A 23,081-nucleotide genomic window follows, 5' to 3' on the forward strand; every position below is an offset into this window, starting at 1 on the left:
TAGGATTATCTGGATTTAGATGTTAACCTCTTTAGTGGCAGTAATAGTCATTATATACATATATTAATCATAATGTTTGCATTTTTATTTTATTTCTACTATAGGGCCTCGACGGTGTTTCAGGGTTACCTGGTCCCTCAGGAAAAGACGGAGAAAAAGTAAGTGTATAAGTGGAATCTTTTAAAAATCAGTCAGCAATTGTAACTCAATTTTACATTCACATGGTGTACCTACTGGATCCAGTGTTAAACCCCTTCTCTACATATTCTGCAACTACACTAGTGGCAAAGTATGGCTACCAGCAACACCGTGTATAGTGTTTGTTTGCAAACACAATAAAACAATTGTCTTACCAATTAATTGGATCCCAGGTTGGTCCTCACACAGAGGCAACATAAATATTCCTACCCTTCTCTAGTCAAATGCTGTGCCGATAGATAATTTATGTGACATCACTCACACCTTCTTATACTGAAGAGGAGTCTGCACAATTTACTTTTACTGTGCTTTAAAGCAGAAATGTTCAACATAAAATCAGTGGATATGTGAATGCTCACATAACAGACTGGATTACCCCAGTGGTTCCCAAACTTTTTAGGTTCAAGGCGCCCTAATATTGCAATATTTTTCCAAGGCTCCCACAAGACAAAACAATTTTCAAGGTTTTATATATGTACAGCGCAGCGGCATATACTGGGCCCCTGCTCGTCAGAATGCTTGCCGTTCAATCGCAGATCCAGAACCTAATCTTGGGAGGGCCACCGGTAGATTATTTCAAGAAACAATCCAGGCACAATAACCACTCCAGCACTTTGTAGTGGTTATGGTGCCAGTAGTGCTGTAGTCCCCAACCCAGAGAAAAGAGTCAATCTGTTTAAGGACAGTTTGACAACATACCTGGGATCTGCCGGGATAGGGGGTGTAGTAGGGGATAGGGGCAGTAGTGTGTGTGAGGGGTGCAATATGTGTGTGTGTGAATGGTGGAGTGTGCAAGGGGTGTAGTGTGTGTGTGGGGGGTGCAATATGTGTGTGTGTGAGTGGTGGAGTGTGTGTGTGTGAGGGGTGCAGTGTGTGCATGTGAGAGGTGCAGTGAGGTTAGAGTTCCCCTGGGTCTTCTCTTCCTCCCTCCTCTGCCAGCTGACAGCATTACACTGTTACACTCTGATCTCCCTTCCGGTCTAGCAGAGCCGATAGTGGAGAGGGAGGCACAGTAATATGTGATATGATGATAGTACCAGGAAAATATCTTGCGGCTCCCCGTTTGCCAATTTGGGAACCGCTGGATTACCCTTTGATTTTAACACTGTTAACTTGATCCATGCAACAAGTGCAAGTAAGGGATAGCTACAAGTGACCTTGGGGACAGCTATAAACAAATTGCCCAAACTGAGGCCAAACTAGCATATATCATATCACAGTCCACACCCTTTCTTAATTTCATAATTTTATATTAAATACTTTATACCAATACTGCAAGAAATGGAATGCAATAATAATAAACTCATAAACTACATTATATATTTAGTATTGGGCTGGACAACAGCCAAAAATCCTTTCTAAACTAGTAGCTCCGACAGCACAGGCTTCCCGGACCCTCTTGACAGTCCTCACCTAAGCATGCATGGCAAAAGACCTGAAGAGTAAGGCACTAATAAACCTTAGTGGTTTAGGGCAGCCTTCCTGCACTGACAAATCTCTTCTCAATGAGTCAATGAAAAAAAGAACATTAGTTTGTTTTCGAATCAGAATCAGATTCCGAAGTAAATTATACCTGATTGTTTTTAATTGTAAGGAAAATATAACATATAGATGTAGGGAGGACTACAAGATTAACATTTGATTTTAGAAAACCTATCAAACATTACAGATGCCAGGAATGTTTTTAAACCAATACAGCTCTGAAATATGCATTTCACATAAATGAAATCACAACTTGAAGACCTTAATGTGCCAGTACAAATGTAAAAGATTTGTTTTACATTTAGTTGCACATTAGTTTTTTTTTCTTTTTTTTTCTTTTTAAATTCAGTTAAGCATCAGTCTTTTTTTTCTTCTTTTTTATTATGAAAAATAACACTTGCTGTACAGATAAGTAAGGCATTTCTTGCTGCTGTATCAGTGTAGTAAGGGTGAAATGTTTGTAAAGTGGTGTCTATTTTGAGGAACCAGTGGTTAACAAAAACCTTGTTTGGGCAAAAAAATATGATAAACAAATAAATGTCGCTCCGAATATTTTTTCATTCAATTCAATGATGTTTGCAGAAAATAAGGGATGGGGCAAACAAAACAAGTGGCCATACCCAGATTTTGTTGCAACTGTCAATATGCTGTGGTGCACTCCAATACATGCCAACATTTTAAATGGAAAAAGAGGGACACTTTTATTTTAGGGGTGTGAATGGGTGAATGGGCCATTGGCAGGTCTGTTAGGTGACTTGTTAATAAAACACTTGGGAGGTATGCACTTTCTATTTCCATGGAAATAATGTGAAACAAAAGCTGAATGTATGACAAAACGTTGTGTGAACATAAAAAACCCCAATATATATATATATATATATATATATATATATATATATATATATATATATATATAGTTATCAGTTGGACATTTTGTTAAAGTGGATAAAACCCTTGCCCATCCATAAATACAATACAAACAAAGAAGTTTATTACATTTCAGATAGGTTTGAACTGTAGATGTTTAATTTGTACTGACACTATTGTTTTCTTCAGGGAGATAAAGGAGACGTTGGCCCACAGGGACCTCCAGGAATTGTAAGTTTATATATTTTTTAAGGAATATAAGTGGCATTTTTTTTATTAACTGCCAGTTACAGTAATCAACAAACATAATCTGTTTTAACTAATAATATACAAGTTATTGTATTGTTCTCGTATATACGATTCAACATTCACAGTATAGGTTGGAAAAAGTATGTGAAACCCTAGGCTAATGACTTCTACAAACATCAGAGCTAAAAATGGTCAAACCTTGTGTCCAATTAAGGAAATGAGATTGGAAGTGTGGGTTAGAGATATTTTGAGAGGGAGCATCATTTTTTGGGGGGGCTGCTTTAGGGCCTGGATCACTTGCAATGAGCGAGGGAAAATGAATGACATTTATCAAGATATCAGAGTGGTTGTGCACCAGTAGAAGCTCAGTACATGTTGGGTGATGCAGCAGGACAATGTTCCTAAACATCAAAGTAAATCCACTACGGAATGACGTAAAAAAAAGAAAACCCACCATTTGAAGTTGCCCAGTCAGAACGCAGACCTTAACTTCAAGAGAGATGTTCATTCTAGACATCCTAAAAATATGGCTGAGCTGAAGTTGTTCTGTAAGGATGAGTGGTCCATAATTCCTCAAGAACATTGTGTAGGTCTAATCTGGAAATGCTTAGTTGAGGTTATCACTGCCAAAGAAGGATCAGCTATCTATTAAACCCAAGTGTTCACTTTTTACACAGCACTCTGGATGTTTAATGTGATGTGTTCCATGTGAATGTTCAATGGGATGGGTTGTTAGCTTAAGCACATTGTGTTTTGTCCATACTTGTGACTTTGCTGAAGATGAGATGACATTTAATGACCAATTCATGTCGAAAACCAATTACAATGGGTCAACATACTTTTTCTTGCCACTGTATATTTAAAACTGTCAACACGTAAAAAGCAAGGAGAGAAAATTCTCCATGGAACAGTCAGTGAGCTATGAAGCGGAATTGCATCATTATTATAGCAAATGGTTTCTAAAAATGTGATTTTAGATTGCCCTGTACTGATATGATTAAATGTATTTGTATGTGCACTGTGAATATGATGGATATAGGTGATACATGATGGGATGGAGACAGTTTCTGGAGAGAAAGGAGAACGTGGACCACCTGGATTTCCTGGACTTAAAGGCGATAGAGGTCCTAAAGGTATGTTACCAATAATATAATTATTACCCCCTTGTATTTTGCAAATATGCATTCATATTACATGGCAAACGAAAAACTGTAAGCATTGCTGTACATATTTCAGACATGCAATTGTGAACATAGAATATTGTAATATTTATTGGTACCAAATAAGGAACAAAAGAAAGGAAAACATTTTGGACCTTTACAACTAAAGCTCCTCTGTTACTTGAATTTGCTTTTACACATGGAATAATCTAATCATCATGTAGAGACAGATTTACCAACCTGTTTGACATTGTAGGATGCTATACTTGGGATTGGGAGTTTAATAAAAAAAACAAGGTATGTTTTATCCCAATTAGAGAACAGATATCTTTTGAAATAAGGATGTAATCAATTGGATGCAAATGTAATAGTCAAAGAATGCAGTGGTACCAACTAAAACATAAATACAAAGAAACAAGTCCTGCGCTCAAACTCCCATTACTCCTGGGCAGCAGCAACGACCATAGTACACATAGTAAAAACCAGAGAAAAAAGGTTACCTGCGTTCTTTCCACATCTCTATGCATTTTTAAACAAATTGAGGTTTTTAGTTACCTCCAATGGCCACGTCAAGGTGGGTCCTAAATCTAACCATTCACCTTGCTTCAGCTTTGCCAAAGATATCTCTAATGAGACAGAAAGGGGTATTTTTTAAATACATCCCTACATGCTTATTAACCCTTAACAGGGAACACATGGGATGGGCAGCAGCATTGTAACTTAGCTGTGTGATACAAAAGTGAATACAAATACAAAGAAACTAGTCCTGCGCTCCAACTCCCATTACTCCTGGGCGGCAGCAACGACCATAGTACACATCAGCCCAAATACACATAGTAAAAACCAACTAGAACATGATAAGTTATACACAAAATAAAAAGTGATAAAATTCCCAACATGAAAACATTGGTCCATTAGTTATAAAGACATAAGACATAAGATAATTTAAGACATAAATTAGATGATAAAAGCTTTTTGTTGTAGTAGATTAGTATTTTTAATTGATTCAGACAACCCCAGGAATTGGAAGTTACACAGGTAGGTTTGTCATATGATGACAATACTACCAATTATTTTTCTATTTGTTATGAACACCACCACTCCCGTGTGGGGAAGTGAATTTAGTGGTAAAAGGATTAAAAAAAAACACTATTTGACTGCACTATAGACAAAATAATGATTTTTTAAAAATCCCTATTGACTCCACCCGCCGCACTTATTCTAGTACAAAAGTTGCCCCCGCCAAGACAAATTATAAATGTAGTGTCTTTAGATTAAAGACCTACAAAAACACAGTTTAGTAAATTATGAAACCAGACTACTGTAAATAAGGCTCTTCAGTAACGTGATTCTTATACAAGACTAAGGCAGAATTTAATAAAGGAATATTTATGATGGACTAAGATAGTTACCTATATGCATACACCCATATAATATATTACAAACAAATTTACATCAAACAAACACGCAAAATAAAACGGAAGAAAATTAACAGAACACTCAGTAGTAGCATAATACCAATATTTCCATCTTTACCAAGCTTTTAAAAAGCGAAATGAAAATCTATTGCAAATTCAATTTTGCTCTCAAACAATGTTACAAAGCTCTTTAGGTTTCATCCTGGGTTATAGTCACTTTATTGGCCAACCTCAGAGTATAGGCTGGACCTTCTGAGGAGGGGAGAGGAGGCTGTAGCAATTCCAGTTTTAAACAAGCAACTAATTTATTTGAAATCTGGATGAAAATGTACAATGCTATATATGTATGTACATATGCTTCTTATCTCTTTGTAACCAAACCAAGCCAGGTCACCTCTATGAATCCAGACATTAGAGTTCAAACCAAACATGACATATATTTAATACACAAAATAAAATAGCATCTAAAATAATTTCCAAACATTAAGTGACCCTTCATTGACCTTGCAATATACACTGTAAGTGTGTCGGTATTTCTCAAACTCTCTCTGACAACTTATCTGATAAGACCCTGGTAATAAAGACCAATCAACCTAAAACCCATGGTCACTGTAAATGGCTCTAAATGGTTTGGTTTATGCAAAACACAATGCACTAGGCCTGGATTTACAATCCTTTTCTTGTGAGCTGACAGATGGCTCACTCCTCTCCTCAAGTTAAAAGCAGCTCAAATGAACTCTAACCATGCCATTACCAATTTTGCGAGATTAACTCAATGCATTGCTGTAATCGATCATACCACCTCTATAGGATAAGCATTCCATGCATCCACATCGCAATAGTTAACAATATTTTGACAAGAACACAATGTAACCACATCACATAAATTGACAATATTTTCACAAGGAACAACTAATCATGCCAATTGGGCAATACACTATGAATATAGGATGTGAAAGGATGTGTAACACCGGATTAGTGGATTACTGATCTATATACTTTTTCTTGGATGCAGCTACTTAGTGCTATGAGTATTTTAATGTTTTCAATCAATCTATTTGCATAAAGTGAGACAGAAGATGTATAATTGTTTGATAGTGTTTTCATATACTCAAATTAACACAGCTTGAAGTGAAAGATTGGTCGCTAGTATGTTATCTGTGCCCAGATCTGGAGGTGAAGAATAGTAGATATAGTGGATGCACTATCTTTGTTGAGACAGTTTATCTCCCATGGGATAATTTGCAAAGTCAATATTTGTCAATCATTTTATCCACCATAGTGCAATACAGGATGTAATCTGTACAGGTTCTATTTTTGTGTAAAGAAGAAGCGCTAAGAGTGTTATTAGAGGTATTTACCAATTTTGTAGTAAAAACAGAGAATATGAGAACAGGCAAAAGCTTAGAGAAACTTTCAAATAGTCACTGCTCAAATCTCAAAAATGTTTTTGCTCACTTGTACTATACCATTTGCAAATCAGACTGATCCCATCCATAAGGGCAGTCCAGAACTGAAATATGTAGCAATATTGCCAAGATTTCCATAAAATATGAGAGACATACAGATGCCATTTTGTTTGAACTAAAGTTGTATTAAACAAGTATAAGCATAATAAAATAAATGTAGGTTTGTGAAATATCCTTGTGAATGTTCTTTTGAAGGAAATTGTGCATGTGGTATGGGCCATGGTGTGTAGAGAGATGAGATATAAATGTAAAATTAAGCAAAAAAAAAAAAAAAAAAAAAACCAAAAAACAAAACAAAAAAACACATAACAAACATAACATAAGGTTGAATGAAAGGACCATGTACTTAATATGCACTAAATATATTTGCTGAAGAACAGTCAAAATAAGTATTATAAAGAGACAATCAAAGTCCTTGGGTTAATGGTGTATTAGTTAAATCAGCTAAATAACTCGTGTTGCTTGTGTTTTTTGCATTTATAGAAGAGAAACAGATATGTCACCAAGAAATGCATTGCCTATGAAAAATACTGTAGTTTTATACTTCTCCCAAAGTCAAAATGTTGAAATGCTGTCCTTGGTGCTGCATATTTTTTTCATTGCATCATTGCCTTGAAAATTAAAAAAAAGCCAAATGAATGTGCATGCATTGAATTAATATCTACATCTACGACAAATTCAGCAACAATATTATTTTACCTGCCATTAAATGACGGGAAATGTAAACTAGAAAAAATACGAGCAGGATTTTATTTCAAGCATAACCTTTAATTGAGAGTGTATGCAAACCCCCCCCCCCCCACAACATATGGTTATTAATGAAGAGTATAACCAGCAGAATATGATAATTAGTAAGCTCAATGCTACAGCAGAGACATTATATACAGGGTATTTATTGACTTGGGTAAAACACAGAAATGGATCGAGGAGAAGTATAAGAGCACCACAATGAAGCAAACATATATATATATATTACTAGAATCAGGGGAGGGCTGGCAGCCTTAGGCCTGGGGGGCAAAACCAGTCAAGTGGCCCATTGCGCCACCAAATCAGTTCACCATCCATGCCCACCCTTTTCTGGTTTTATAACGGATATTGATGTTATGCTTATCAGTAGCTCTTTGCCATACCCGCTCCTTCACGGCTCTGACTTTCAATGTTGTCAGAGCACAGGCTGAGAATCTCTGAGCCTGTGCTCTGACTCACTAACTGAGCGCTGGAACCACGAGGGAGAGGATATGATCTGACTGCACCTACTGCTGGTGCGCACCAGTGGACCACCAGCGAATCGTTTAAATTAAATATGCTGGTGTACCCAACTTGTGAGCTGTGTGACCGCACAGCTTGCCCACCCCAACGGCTGGCCCTTCTGACACACACTGATGTTACTACTTAGACATCCCTCAATATTAATACAGAGATGAGAGTAAACACCAATAAACTGTGGAAACAGAGCTGATCCCCCCAAATTTATAAAGGTTTGCTTAGAGGATTTATTCAAGATTAAATCATGCCTCCTCCTCTCTCGCCCATGCGCTGCTCTGTAGGCTGGGAGGAAGTGAAGAGTAATCACAGTCTCCCAGCACAACGCCACCTGTGGCTGCATGGGGAACAGCTGTTTAATGTAATGCTTGCAGGACGGCCAGCTGCCGCAGAACCTCTTTGTTTCCGTCTCTGCAAAGGGCTCCAGGCACTGCTTGTTGTGAGTGTGAGCCACTGTAAATTAGGGGCAGAGGGCACTTGCACTGCGGTCAAGACGGGTCTGGGCAGGAGGAGAGTGCAGTGCAATCAGTGCACTCCCCTCCTGTGGGTCACCAGTAGACTGGTGCACCTGCCCAGGATCAGAGCCGGTGCAAGGATTTTTGCCGCCCTAGACAAAATATAAATTTGCCGCCCCCCCCCATGTGACATCACAATGCCCCACCCATATGATCTGAAATATGAACTAACACCAGTGCTGCACACAGTGTGTGTTTACATTAAAAAGCCTGCAGGGACCAGCTATAGACACCACAACCACTTCATTAAGCTATAGTGTCCCTTTAATGTGAGGTAAATTATAGATTAGTGTCACTAATAATATACTAGATTGCCTACTTACAATTAGATGAGGATGATGATGGGCTGCAGTTTGGCTCCACTGGTCTGGTGTAGAACAGGACCTCTGGAGGCTGTTTGCAACTGTGGTCACAAAATTCAACGTTCTGGGAGAATTGGAAGCAGCTCCATTTTTTGGGGGCCTCTTACACAGCTCAAGGTCTGGGCCCCAGTGCCTGACGGTGAGTATGCCCATAAGGCCCACTCATAAGTCCACTTATATGTTCCACCCACCCATGAGCTCGCTCACAGGGAGTGGAGTATGTAGGGGATGTGTTAAGTGTTATCTAATATGTGTGCTTATGGTATGTAGTGTATAGGGATACCAGTTTGTGCAGGTGATGCAGTGTGTTTGTGTGTAGTGGAAGCAGTGTGTATTTGTGTATGAGGGATGTATTATGCGTTTTTGGTTGTGTGTGAGGGATGCATTGTGTGAATCTGTGTTTGTATGCATAAGGGATGCAAGGTGTGTGTCTGTATGTGTGTGCATTGAGTGTAAGAGATGCATTGTGTTTCTGTGTGTATGTAAGAAAAACAGTGTGTGTGTTTGCATGTGTGTGTAAAGGTTTGCATTGTATGTTTCTGTGTATGTGTGCAAATGATGCATTGTCTTTGTGTGTAAGGGTTGCATTGTGTGTGTGTGTAATGGATGCATTGTGTGTTTCTCTGTGTGTAAGGGAAGCATGTTCTGTTTCTGTGTATGTATAGGGATGCATTGTGTGTGTGTGTGTGTGCGCGTAGTGTTAAAGAGCTCCCTGTCTTGCCCCCTGTCCTATAGAGCTGTCCCTTAGAGCTCTCCCCTGCCCCTTAGTGGTCTCTCCTCTCCCCCACCCTCCCCTAGCGGTCTCTTCTCACACTCACCCACCCTCCCTGGGCTCTTCTCATCCCCCCTCCACCCTCCCTGTGTTCTTCTCACTCCTCCCTCTGTATGTTCTCACCCACCCTGTGTTCTTCTTACCCCCCCCCTCCTCCCTGTGTTCTTCTTACTCCCCCCTTGTTCTTCTTACCCCCTTCTTCTTATTACTTCCCCCTTCTTCTTCTTACCCCCCTTCTTCTTCTTAACCCTCCTACTTCTTCTTACCCCTTCCTTCTTCTTCTTACCCCCCTTCTTCTTCTTACCCCCCCTCTTCTTCTTACCCCCCCTCTTCTTCTTACTCCCCCCTCTTCTTCTTACCCCCTTCTTCTAATTACTCCCCACTCTTGTTCTTACTCCCCCCTTCTTCTTCTTACCCCCCTCTTTTTCTTATCTCCCCTCCTTCTTACTTCCCCCTCTTATTATCCCCCCTCCCCTCTTCTTACTCCCTCTCTTCCCTCTTCTTACTCCCCCCCCTCCCCTCTTCTTACTCTCCCCCCTCCCCTCTTCTTACTCTCCCCCCTCCCCTCTTCTTACTTTCCCCCCTCCCGTCTTCTTACTCTCCCCCCCTCCCCTCTTCTTACTCTCCCCCCCTCCCCTCTTCTTACTCTCCCCCCCTCTTTTTACTCTCCCCCTCCCCTCTTTTTGCTCTCCCCCTCTCCCCTCTTTTTACTCTTCCCCCCCTCCCCTCTTTTTACTCTCCCCCCTCCCCTCTTTTTACTCTCCCCCTCCCCTCTTTTTACTCTCCCCCCTCCCCTCTTTTTACTCTCCCCCCCTCCCCTCTTTTTACTCTCCCCCCTCCCCTCTTTTTACTCTCCCCCCCTCCCCTCTTTTTACTCTCCCCCCCTCCCCTCTTTTTACTCTCCCCCCCTCCCCTCTTTTTACTCTCCCCCCCCTCCCCTCTTTTTACTCCCCCCCCTTCCCCTGTAGGTGGCCGAGCTGCACTCCAGTCCGCGGTCCCGGCCGGAGTGATAGGAAGGTGCTCAGCGTGCACCTTCCTGTCAGTCCGGCCGGGTACAGGAAACAGAAACTCCTGTTCCGCGCGGAACAGGAGTTTCTGTTTCCTGTACCCGGCCGGACTGACAGGAAGTGCACACTCAGTGTGCACCTTCCCATCACTCCGGCCGGGACCGCGGACTGGAGTGCAGCTCGGCCACCTACAGGGGAGGGGAGAAGCAGCTGCAGCCGTCTGAGCGCTCTTTACAGAGCGCTCGGCGTCTGCAGCATTTAAAGGGCCGGCCCGCCGCGGCCGGTCCTAAAAGAATTTCGGGCGGCCTGGGGGGCAATTGCCTCCCTGCCCCCCGGCCCAGCCCGCCCCTGACTAGAATGCTTTGTGAAGACCTACATACCAGCCTAGCATTATAGATAACCACAAACTTGGTTATGGTTATCTATGATGATAGCTTGGAATCCGTATATACATATAAGAAAGCAGAAATAATATATGTATGTATATTTATATACGGATTCCAAATTACCTCTGACCCGAGATTTCCCATAAGAAGAATATCAACTTTTTAAGATCTGTCTGTTCTCTTTTAAGTGGCATTTTATACTTATATAATAATTAGAGACTCTATTATGGACACTTTTATTTGATATTTTTATATATATGTTTTCATGTTTTTTATATGTTTTATACCTTAGGTGTACTGCCTCCATTTGTTTTCTTGTGGCAAGATAGACCTGATCTTTTGGGTTTTTTTTGTGTTTGTATTTACATTTTTATTGTAAAATTTTCAGTATTTCTGTTGTTTATTATATAAGCACTACTTTTAGTTCTCATGCCAGCTGTATAAATACATTTTTACTAACCTGAATATGTTAAATTTCTTAAGTATATGGAGTGACCACCAGTTTTTTTTTTTTAACTTTTTTTTTTACTTTTCTTCCTTTGTGTAGGTAATCAAGGTAACTCAGGCTACCCTGGATCTCCAGGTACGTTGATGGGTTATATGAAATTAAATCTTTAAGAATAATTGAAAGTAGTGATGATCCCCTTATTAATAATATGTGCTGCTATCCTCTAATCTTCTCTCACATTAAAATGTAAAACAATGATTTCCATTGTGAGTTAGCACACTATATATCAACACAAAATGTATTAAAAAAAAACTATTAAAAAACACTGTATATAAAAATCTTATTTTATTATGAGTCTTTAAACCATCAAAAGTTCCTTTCTAATTAGATATCAGATCTTAATTGGTATATTTTTTACTTCTAGCTGATAGTACTTTAAAAATTGAAAATAGCTGTCCTCCTAGGAACACACTGGCACTGAAAGGGTTAAAGTACACAGAGGCTGGATCTACAGAGAAAAAGGCAGGCTTTCAATAGTGTAATACAGCTTATGTAGAAAGCCTCCACCAAATACCACCCTTGGATGTGCTCTCACCTTACTAGGGGGCACACATTGGTCCCCTAACACAGCTCTTATATTTGCAAGATAGTTCCTGTGATCTTTATTCGTATGTTGAGTTTTCTGAGGGATCAAATAATAAACACTGATTGTGCAATATATTAAAACCAGTGTGACCAAAGCACCCATCCTACGTGTAGACTCTCACATGGGTTAGGAATTTATACTGGTCCCACAGTTTAAGGTCATATAGATTACTCGTAACAATGCTGTCATCTTATTATTCTTTCATTGAGAACTAATCAGCATGTAGGCTTACAGAACAACATTTGTGCAGTTGAATTTCCCATCTTCACTGGGCAGTGGGCAGGGGTTAGCCCTATTCAGATTTTATGAACACTGCAGTTCAGACATTATTGTATAAATGCAAATGGTTTGAATATTTTTCTTATATCTATGGATTACATAACAACATTGCACATTATTTGTCTACTACATTATTGCCTGATACAATTCTCCATTATCATTACCATAAATATCACAACATTTTTTAAATAGATATACTTAAGAGTTACTAAATTTTAATTGTAGGTGTGAGTATTGCTGGACCTGCCGGGGACCCTGGTTTTCCTGGTGAAAGAGGTGAAAAGGGTGAAAGCGGTAGACCAGGATTATCTCTTCAGGGACCAAAAGGTAAAGATGGTCTTCCTGGTCCTCCTGGTTATCCTGGTCCTCCTGGAATAATAGGTAAGAAATAGGTAACATTTATTTATATATCTCTAACCAGCTATGTGTTGTCCCCTAGATAAGAATGTGTGTAAAACAAACAGTGTCATGTTAAAACATAGAGAATGCCCAACAATCATTTTGCTGCTGTCAGGAACGCCCTAGGTGAAGCTGTTCAGTATTATCCATTATCACTACATCTACTACTACATTATAACGGTGTACACTCCATGGCTATATAAGTAAAAATTATTTTTTATATATTTTTTTTAAATGGTCTGTGTATGTGTAGGAATGCCAAATTATTATTTTTATTGTTAAATGTTTACTAAATAAACAGTTTGTGGGTTTCTGGTTTTTGTTTTTTTTTATAATTGAATGGTGTTTGATGCTGCTAACATGTGAACAGAAAAAATGAAAAATGTCAAGATATGATGTAACACACGTGTTAAAGTGTAGAATATTCTTTCTGCAATTTGGGTGTTTAAAAGAGGGGCTAAGTAGCATTACTGGCTACCGATTGCGTTATGAAATCCAACCAAAATATATCCCTGACCTTGCGGTGCTCAGATATATTATGTTATTAAAGGAACACTATAGTGTTAGGAACATAAAACTATATTCAGAACATCAAAATGTCCCTCTGCCTCCACAGCACCTACTCCCCCATTTACCCCAGCCATTAAAGGTTAAATAACCCTTTAAACACATACCTGATTGCAGAGCGGAGTTCACTCGGTACTGGGTTAGGCTCCTCCTCCACCGACATCAGCTGATGGGGGAACCTAATGCAATTATGCAGCGAGTGCTGCACACGCCGCATTAGGCCTTCCCCATAGGAAAGCATTGACAAAATTCTTTCCTATGGTGATTTAGTAGATGCTGGACGTCCTCATACAAAAGTGTAAAAGAGGCAGTCTTAACATTGTAATATAAACATTGCAGTTTCGCTGAACTGGGATGTTGCACCTAGACCACTTCAATGAGATATAATGGTTTGGGTGCCTATAGTGTCCTTTTAAGAAAATGGTAGGTAAAATCTGGAAGGTAAAATCAGTCAATCATTTATTTATTTTCCATTTAAAACATCTCAAGGTAGGTAAGTGCAGTCATTGTATTACGTGTCTCACCTATATGGGTTAATCATAAACAACCAAGAACGTTAGGAAAATGTCATGTAGAGTGAAATGACAAATTGGATGGCAAAAACATCATTACTGTAAGTAACAAAATGTAAAGATAAATCCCTTACAAATAACATAACTAAAAGAAAAAGAGAATAAAGAAAATAAGTCACATAAAATCAATACATATACCTGGAGCTGCATTTCCCTAATTGCATTATACTCTTGATTTACTGATTAATCACCTCGAAATTATATTTTTAACATATTCCTCTACATACACACACATATGTGGTAGGCAATTAGGCAAATAGTAATTTCAGGCAAATAGTTATTTGACCTTTAAAACACAATTTGCCTAGGCAAAAGCTTTTAGCTAACTAGTATTCAGGCAATACCATTTGAATTTACCAGGGGTGCCACTGCCAGGATGCCTATTAGTTAGCAGGGTCCATTTTCCCAGGGTAATTGAGCATGTTTTGGTGAGCAGGGCCACTTTCCTGTGGTTGTCTGGGAATCTATTGACTAGCAGGGTCAATTTCTTGGGGTGCCTGGTAGCCAATTGATGAGCAGAGGCCACGATCCCAGGGGTTGCCGTGGAGCCTGTAGACATGCAGGGGCCACATTCCAGGAGTGCCAGGGAGCATATTGGCCACATTCCTTGAAGGATTCTAGGTGGACATTATTCTTGGCACCTAACAGTGTCCACTTTACTGGGATACTTGGATGTGTATTGGTGAGCAGGGACTATTTTCCTGTAGAGCCTGTGTGTTTATTGACAAGCAGGAGCCACTTTCCTGGAACAACTGGGGTATTTATTGGCAAGTAAGAGCCACAATGCAGGGGATTCTGATTGCTTATTTATGAGGAGGGGACACTTTCTTTTAGGGTTTCCAAAGCGGTTATTGATAAGCAAGAGGCAAATGGTTTTGAAATCAGAAAGAAAAAATAAATCTGACACCTGCAGATACTAGTTAGTCAAAAGGAATTTGCCTAGGCATATGGCATTTTAAAGCTAAATTAACCAATTGCCTATACAAAATATTTTTGCTTACCACATTTATATATTTATACACTTGTTTTTGTTTGCAAAATATTATTTGTTTATTTTATCCATATTTAAAAAATAAAAATAAAAAAGACTGTATTTTTAATGCAAATTAAATAAAGGATTTCTTGCTTTTACCTACTGGTGACTTTTCTTTACTACCCTAATATTGTATTAAAGAGATAACTTCATATAAATTAAGTTGTTATAGTGCCAGGAGGCCCCTGGACTCACACTTACCTTAAGAGGTTAAACTGTTCTCGTTTAACTCCAAAATTGCCTCCAGTGGCGATCTCAGCTCCTTCCACATGGAATTAGCACTATTAATTAGTCATGTCCCAGCTCCACCATTCACCACCGTTTCTTTGTATGTGCTCCTTAAATGTTGTATCAAATATCAAATATCACATCACATTTTAAATTATCACATTCCTCCTTATTCCATCAGATACTAATCAGACACAGGTACTCATTTTTGGGAAATGAGAAATATCAGGCCCTCACACCCTAGTCAGTTTCTTGTTACTCTTTGAGAGACTGTTCAACAAAATCATGAGACTAACATGTTGATTTTGAGCGTCAATTGGCACTATAAGAATAACATATAATATTTTTTTCCCTTATCATTGAGATCATTAGATCCCCTATGCAATTCATTGCAACAATTGTTATTGCAATATTTTTATTGAATTTAAAATATTTGATCATTACACACATTGTTAGGAAACGGATAATCATATTTGCTCTGTATTTCTCTGAGTGTGATGTCTGAAATGTCTCAAACTACTTTAATGCAGAATAGCTATGGAATAGCCTGCCTACCACCATCAGACTCTCCCCTAGTCTTCAATCATTTAAGACTATAGGAAAGCTTATGGCCTCCTAGAGTAATGTCTACATCTATACCTGCCTCTTGTTCTCTCCTACAGGAGAGCATTTCACTCTCTCCTCCAGCTCTGCTTCACTCCCACCTTATTTGATTGCTATTTCCTGTCCTAATGTGTTTTATACCCCCACCTCCTATAGACTGTAAGCTCGTTTCAACCTATCGTTCCTGTAAGTTTTCTTGTAATTGTCCTAATCACCCCTCCTATAATATTGTAAAGCACTACGGAATCTGTTGGAGCTATATAAATGGCAATAATAATAATAATGTAAATCGAAGCAGTAATGCGATTCGCATATCAACGTTCAGAAATCATTCTTATTGGATGATGAGCATTATGTCAGGATATCACATGACACCATACCATTTACTGTGATGATAACATTCTTTTAGTGTTTGTTTGCTTTTTACATTGCTTCTTTATTTCACATGAGAGACAGATGTTAAGCCAGATGCATTGGTTATTGTATGTGTTAGCTTCGCTAATAGGCACGTGTTGCAGCTGTCTTTCATACTGAAAGTCTTTTATTGAACATCCTAGATACAAGCATTGAATGTGCACCTGGACAACCTGGTGAGAAAGGTGCATCTGGAAGGGATGGGCAACAAGGTTTCCAAGGAGAAAGGGGTCAGAAAGGTAACATATACACAGCAGTAATTCAAAGATTAGATTTTGTATTCAAAGATTTAGTAACTTTCTTTACTCATTGTATGTCTTACTATGTAATCATCATGTCATTATTTTCTAAATGACTATGCACTGATTGTCAATGAAAGATACGTTTTGCAAATTTGTTATCATTTAGTTGAATCAGAATCTGTGTATTAAAAGATTTTCCAAAGAAAACGGGATATCTGTAAAGAATACACATGTAATTATGCATTTCATTGAAAATGTTGGTGACGTGTCCACACCTAATGCAATACAATATTCTTACTATAGAACAGCAACCTTTAGATCAAGAATGTAGACATTGTCAACTGGCATAAATTCCTTACTTGTAGATATAAATATTCTTAAACAGTACTTTCCAAATATATGAACTATAAATAATACAAATCGTAGTGTTTATGATTGATTTTTGGCATCTTACGATATCTTCATGTGCAGGGCCGGATTAACATAGGGGCTGATGGAGCTGCAGCTCCAGGCCCAGGCCCATGGAATAGGCCCATTTAAAAAAAAAAAAAAAAAGGTTTTTTTTTTTTTTTTTTTTTTTTACACACACTACTCTTAGGTTTGCCACCTGACTGGTATTTTACTGGCACAGCCAGTATTTGAGGCTGCCTGGCCATGCCAGTGTTGCAGTCATATCGGCAATACAAATTCAGGTATTTTTCTCAGAATAAATGGAGATTACACTGCAATACCAGCACCGGCCAGTAGGGGTCACTGTGTGTGGAGAGAGGCAGGGATAGGAAATTACAGCATATCCCTGCCTCTCTCTACTACTCACTGATCCGTGGGGGAGCAGCAACACAGCTGTCCAGACAGCAGCGCTACAGCTCAGGTAAGTGAGGGATGAGGGGAAAGGCAGCAGGGACACATGGGGACACTGAGACACATGTGGACACTGAGACACTAGGGGACACAGACACTAGGGGACACATGGGGACACAGACACTAGGACACACTGAGACACTAGGACACATGGGGACACAGACACTGGGAGACCTGGAAACACTGAGACACTTGGGGACACTGGAAAACATGGGGGCACTGAGACACTAGGGGACACTGGGACACATGGGGATGCTGAGACACATGGGGATGCTGTGAGACATAGGGACATTGGGAGACACTGAGACATTGGGACACAGAGACACTATGTCCCCATTTCTCCCAGTGTCCCCATGTCCCCCATCCAGTGTCGCTAGTGTCTCGGTGTCCCCATGTCTCTGTGTGCCTAGTGTCCCCATATGTCCCAGTGTCCCTATATGTCCCAGTGTCCCTATATGTCCCAGTGTCCCCATGTCTATGTCCACAACTGTCCTCATGTCTCCCAGTGTCCCCAAGTGTCTGTCTCCCAGCCAGTGTCCCCTAGTCTCCCAGTGTCTGTGTTCCCATGTCTCTGTCCCTAGTGTCTTAGTGTCCCCAAATGTTTCAGTTTCCCCATGTCTCCCAGTGTCTGTGTTCCTAGTGTCTCAGTGTGCCTATGTCCCCATGTCTCCCAGTGTCCCTATATGTCCCAGTGTCCCCATGTCTATGTCCAATACTGCCCCCATGTCTCCCAGTATCCCCAAGTGTCTGTCTCCCAGTGTCCCCTAGTCTCCCAGTGTCCCCTAGTCTCCCAGTGTCCCCTAGTCTCCCAGTGCCCCCTGTGTTCCCATGTCTCTGTGTCCCTAGTGTCTCAGTATCCCCATTTCTCCCAGTTTCCCTAAATGTATCAGTGTCCCCATGTCTCCCAGTGTCCCCATGTCTCCCAGTGTTCCCATGTCTCCCAGTGTCCCCATGTCTCCCAGTGTCCCCATGTCTCCCAGTGTCCCCATGTCTCCCAGTGTCCCCGGGTCTCTCAGTGTCCCCATGTCTCACTGTGTCCCCAGTATCCTAGTGACATGGGGACACACTGAGACATGGGGACACTGGGAGACTGGGTGACATGGGGACACTGACACTGTGATACACTGGGTGACTTGCGAGACTGAGACACTGGGAGCAATCCATCTCTACAGCAGAATCAAACTGTGTAGTTTGTTGGTGATTTTACAGAATTTTCTCTGATGTCACTCCTTGTGATTATACAAATGATTAAGGCTGGTGTTTTTTTTTTCAAGAAAGGTGGCAACCCTAACTACTCTTCACATACTCTTGCTTAAAGGAGCACTATAGGGTCAGGAACACAATCATGTATTTCTGACCCTATTATGTTAAAACAACCACCCTGACCCATTCTTGGCTCCCTAAGAATAGTAAAATATGCTGCTGGGTCTGCATCTGAACTGACTGTCTGCTGACATCATCAGAAGTGGTGGTCTGAGCAAATTACAATACTTCCCCATAGGATTGGCTGATACTGTCAACTAGGTAGATCAGGGGCAGAGCCAGCACAAGCTCAACATAGCCCTGGCCAATCAGCATCTCCTCATAAAGATAAATTGAATCAATGCATCTCTATGAGGAAAGGTCAGTGTCTGCATGCAGAGGGTGGAGACACTGAATGGCAGTGCTGCACACTAGGCAGTACTGCCACAGGAAGCACCTCTAGCAGCCATCTAAGGAGTGGCCAGTGGACTTATTTTCTCTGAAAAGACAGTGTTTATTGCAAAAGGCATGAATGGAATGATTCTACTTACCAGAACAAATACAATAAGCTGTAGTTGTTCTGGTGACTATAGTGTCCTTTTAAGTTTGGAAGCTTAAGAGGGATGTATGGGAACAAAACTTGTGTGGACTGGCTGACAATAAAATTAGTTTAGGTAATGCAGACGTAGGTCTCTCTAACACTGTGGCATGTCCCCTTCCTTTTACACTTACTACATACACATTCTCTCTGTCATGGGGACACTGACACTGTGATACACTGGGTGACTTGCGAGACTGAGACACTGGGAGCAATCCATCTCTACAGCAGAATCAAACTGTGTAGTTTGTTGGTGATTTTACAGAATTTTCTCTGATGTCACTCCTTGTGATTATACAAATGATTAAGGCTGGTATTTTTTTTTCAAGAAAGGTGGCAACCCTAACTACTCTTCACATACTCTTGCTTAAAGGAGCACTATAGGGTCAGGAACACAATCATGTATTTCTGACCCTATTATGTTAAAACAACCACCCTGGCCCATTCTTGGCTCCCTAAGAATAGTAAAATATGCTGCTGGGTCTGCATCTGAACTGACTGTCTGCTGACATCATCAGAAGTGGTGGTCTGAGCAAATTACAATACTTCCCCATAGGATTGGCTGATACTGTCAACTAGGTAGATCAGGGGCAGAGCCAGCACAAGCTCAACATAGCCCTGGCCAATCAGCATCTCCTCATAAAGATAAATTGAATCAATGCATCTCTATGAGGAAAGGTCAGTGTCTGCATGCAGAGGGTGGAGACACTGAATGGCAGTGCTGCACACTAGGCAGTACTGCCACAGGAAGCACCTCTAGCAGCCATCTAAGGAGTGGCCAGTGGACTTATTTTCTCTGAAAAGACAGTGTTTATTGCAAAAGGCATGAATGGAATGATTCTACTTACCAGAACAAATACAATAAGCTGTAGTTGTTCTGGTGACTATAGTGTCCTTTTAAGTTTGGAAGCTTAAGAGGGATGTATGGGAACAAAACTTGTGTGGACTGGCTGACAATAAAATTAGTTTAGGTAATGCAGACGTAGGTCTCTCTAACACTGTGGCATGTCCCCTTCCTTTTACACTTACTACATACACATTCTCTCTGTCCCAGACTATATACCAGGAACTTCTGCCTGCTAGTAAGAAGGTAAGGAGAGAAGTGGACCAGTGAGTGCTAGGGGACAGGCTTAGAAAGCATGGAGTGAGCGCATCATTAGATGCATTTAAGTCAAGCTCAGGGTGCTGCCTGCATAGTATGCCCTTAGTTGGACAGCCTGCAGGATTGGCGGGCAGCCTGACATGCATTCATGCCAGGCTGTCCTTCAAATTCTTTGGACAGACATGCCCCCTTTTTGGGCATGTTCTCCCCTTTTGGCAGGTCTGGTCACCTGATTCGCACCAGTGGCCCACCCTTTTACCCCGCCCATTGACTTCCTGCTTCACTGGACACTGCTGTTAGGGGTTATGGATTTACTTGAAAGATGAAAGCATAAATTAGAGAGAGATTAGCATAGAGTATGTGTTTTCTTATAGCTGCATCCTATGAGTTTACCTCCAGCACCATCTCCATCAGATACATGACGCTTGGGAGGTATGACTGATTTAGTGTTTTTGGTTGATAAAATTCCGTAATTAGGCCCATCATAATTGTCAGCACCAGGCCCAGTGTGCTCTTAATCCAGCCCTGTTCATGTGGATGATGCGCTACCTGCAAAGATGCTCCCGTTGTGCTGAACGCTCATGGAGGAAGTCTCGTACCCAATCAGACTTTCTCCATTATAGATTCATATTGTCTTCATACAGTGCAGCCCTTGCCCTTGCCAAACAGTCCTATTTTTCCTCTCTCATTAGTTCATGTTCCCGCAACCCCAGGCGTCTCTTTGACACCTTTAATTCTCTTCTTCGCCCTGCTGTGGCCACCCCCAAAACTAACCTTACTTCTGATAACTTTGCATGTTACTTCACTGACAAGATTGAACAGCTAAGGAAAGAATTCTCCCCTCCTTGCCTTTCTGTTTCTCAATCACACATAGATCATGCATTTCCTACCCTTCAGACATTCTCCCCAGCTACTGACCAAGAGGTGGCTGCTCTTCTTTGCTCCTCTCGCCCCACCACTTGCCCGTTCGATCCTGTCCCATCTCACCTTATCAGATCTCTCTCCACTTGTCTCATGCCTTCTCTAACACACATCTTCAACTGCTCGCTCTCTTCTGGCATCGTCCCTGCTGACCTTAAACATGCCACTGTAGTACCTATACTAAAAAAACCATCCCTCGACTCATCCACCCTCTCTAACTACCGTCCCATATCCCTGCTCCCTTTTTCCTCAAAGCTTCTGGAAAGGCTTGTCTTTACCCGTGTGTCTCATTTCCTCAATTCCAACTCTCTCCTTGACCCCCTTCAATCTGGCTTCTGCCCTCTCCACTCTACAGAGACTGCCCTTATCAAAGTCACTAACGACCTAATCGCAGCTAAATCCAAAGGCCACTACTCCATACTAATTCTTCTTGACCTCTCAGCGGCCTTTGACACCGTTGATCATGCTCTCCTTCTTCAAACTCTTCAATCGCTTGGTCTCTGTGACTCTGTCCTCTCGTGGTTTTCCTCTTATCTCTCCCAACGCTCATTCAGTGTCTCCTTTTCTAATGATACCTCCTCCCCTCGCCCTGTCTCGGTTGGAGTTCCCCAAGGCTCCGTCCTTGGTCCCCTTCTATTTTCTCTTTATACTGCCTCTCTTGGCAAACTTATTACCTCTTTTGGATTCCACTACCACCTGTACGCTGATGACACCCAGCTATATCTCTCCTCCCCGGACCTCTCCCCTGCCGTCCTGCAACGTGTCACTGCTTGCCTTTCTTCCATCTCTGACTGGATGTCCTCCCGCTTTCTGAAACTCAATCTCTCAAAAACTGAGCTCCTTGTCTTTCCTCCTCCTAATACTGATCCTCCTCTTTCACTCTCCCTTCAAGTTTGTGGTACCAACATCAGTCCATCCTTGCAAGCGCGCTGTCTTGGCGTCATACTTGACTCTGGTCTCACCTTTGAGCCTCACATCCAGCATGTTGCCAAATCCTGTAGATTCCATCTTAAAAACATAGCCCGCATCCGCCCCTTTCTTGCACCAGATACTACCAAGGAGCTTGTCCATGCTCTGGTAATCTCCCGCATGGATTACTGTAACCCTCTCCTGATTGGTCTTCCCAAAAGCCGTACTGCACCCCTACAGTCCGTAATGAACGCTGCTGCTAGACTGATTTTCCTCTCTAGTCGTTTCTCTCACACCTCACCCCTCTGCCAGTCCTTACATTGGCTTCCTGTATGCTATAGGAGTCAATTCAAGGTACTAACTCACACCTATAAAGCACTGAACAACTCTAGCCCCTCTTATATCTCCTCACAGATCCATAGGTATGTCCCTTCTCGGTCTCTCCGCTCTGCCCGTGACCACCTCCTGTCCGTTGTCCGCACTCGTACGGCCAACTCGCGCTTGCAGGACTTCTCGCGGGCGGCTCCCTTCCTATGGAATAGCCTGCCTACCGCCATCAGACTCTCCCCTAGTCTTGCATCTTTTAAGAAGTGCCTTAAAACCCATCTCTTTAGGAAAGCTTATGGCCTCCAAGACTAACCCTTACCTCACATACCTGTCTCTTGCCCTCTCCTAAAGGGCAGTCCACCTTATTTGATTGCAAATTCCTGTCCTAATGTGTTTTACACCCCACCTCCTATAGAATGTAAGCTCGTTTGAGCAGGGTCCTCTTCAACCTATTGTTCCTGTAAGTTTATTTGTAATTGTCCTATCTATAGTTAAATCCCTTCTCATAATATTGTAAAGCGCTACGGAATCTGTTGGCGCTA

General features: G+C 41.1%; 1 protein-coding gene across 1 annotated transcript in view; it reads left to right on the forward strand.

The window, feature by feature from the left end:
• COL4A1 (collagen type IV alpha 1 chain) overlaps positions 1 to 23,081 on the forward strand; it is a 205,899-nt gene that overhangs the window by 102,793 nt on the left and 80,025 nt on the right. The window contains exons 17-22 of the mRNA XM_063459844.1: positions 105 to 158; positions 2,737 to 2,778; positions 3,836 to 3,929; positions 11,696 to 11,731; positions 12,747 to 12,902; positions 16,481 to 16,576. Of these exons, the coding sequence (XP_063315914.1) occupies positions 105 to 158; positions 2,737 to 2,778; positions 3,836 to 3,929; positions 11,696 to 11,731; positions 12,747 to 12,902; positions 16,481 to 16,576 (478 nt within the window). The remainder of the gene's footprint in view (positions 1 to 104; positions 159 to 2,736; positions 2,779 to 3,835; positions 3,930 to 11,695; positions 11,732 to 12,746; positions 12,903 to 16,480; positions 16,577 to 23,081) is intronic.

Source organism: Pelobates fuscus, chromosome 1, assembly GCF_036172605.1.
Source record: "Pelobates fuscus isolate aPelFus1 chromosome 1, aPelFus1.pri, whole genome shotgun sequence".
Taxonomy (NCBI): Eukaryota; Metazoa; Chordata; class Amphibia; order Anura; family Pelobatidae; genus Pelobates; species Pelobates fuscus.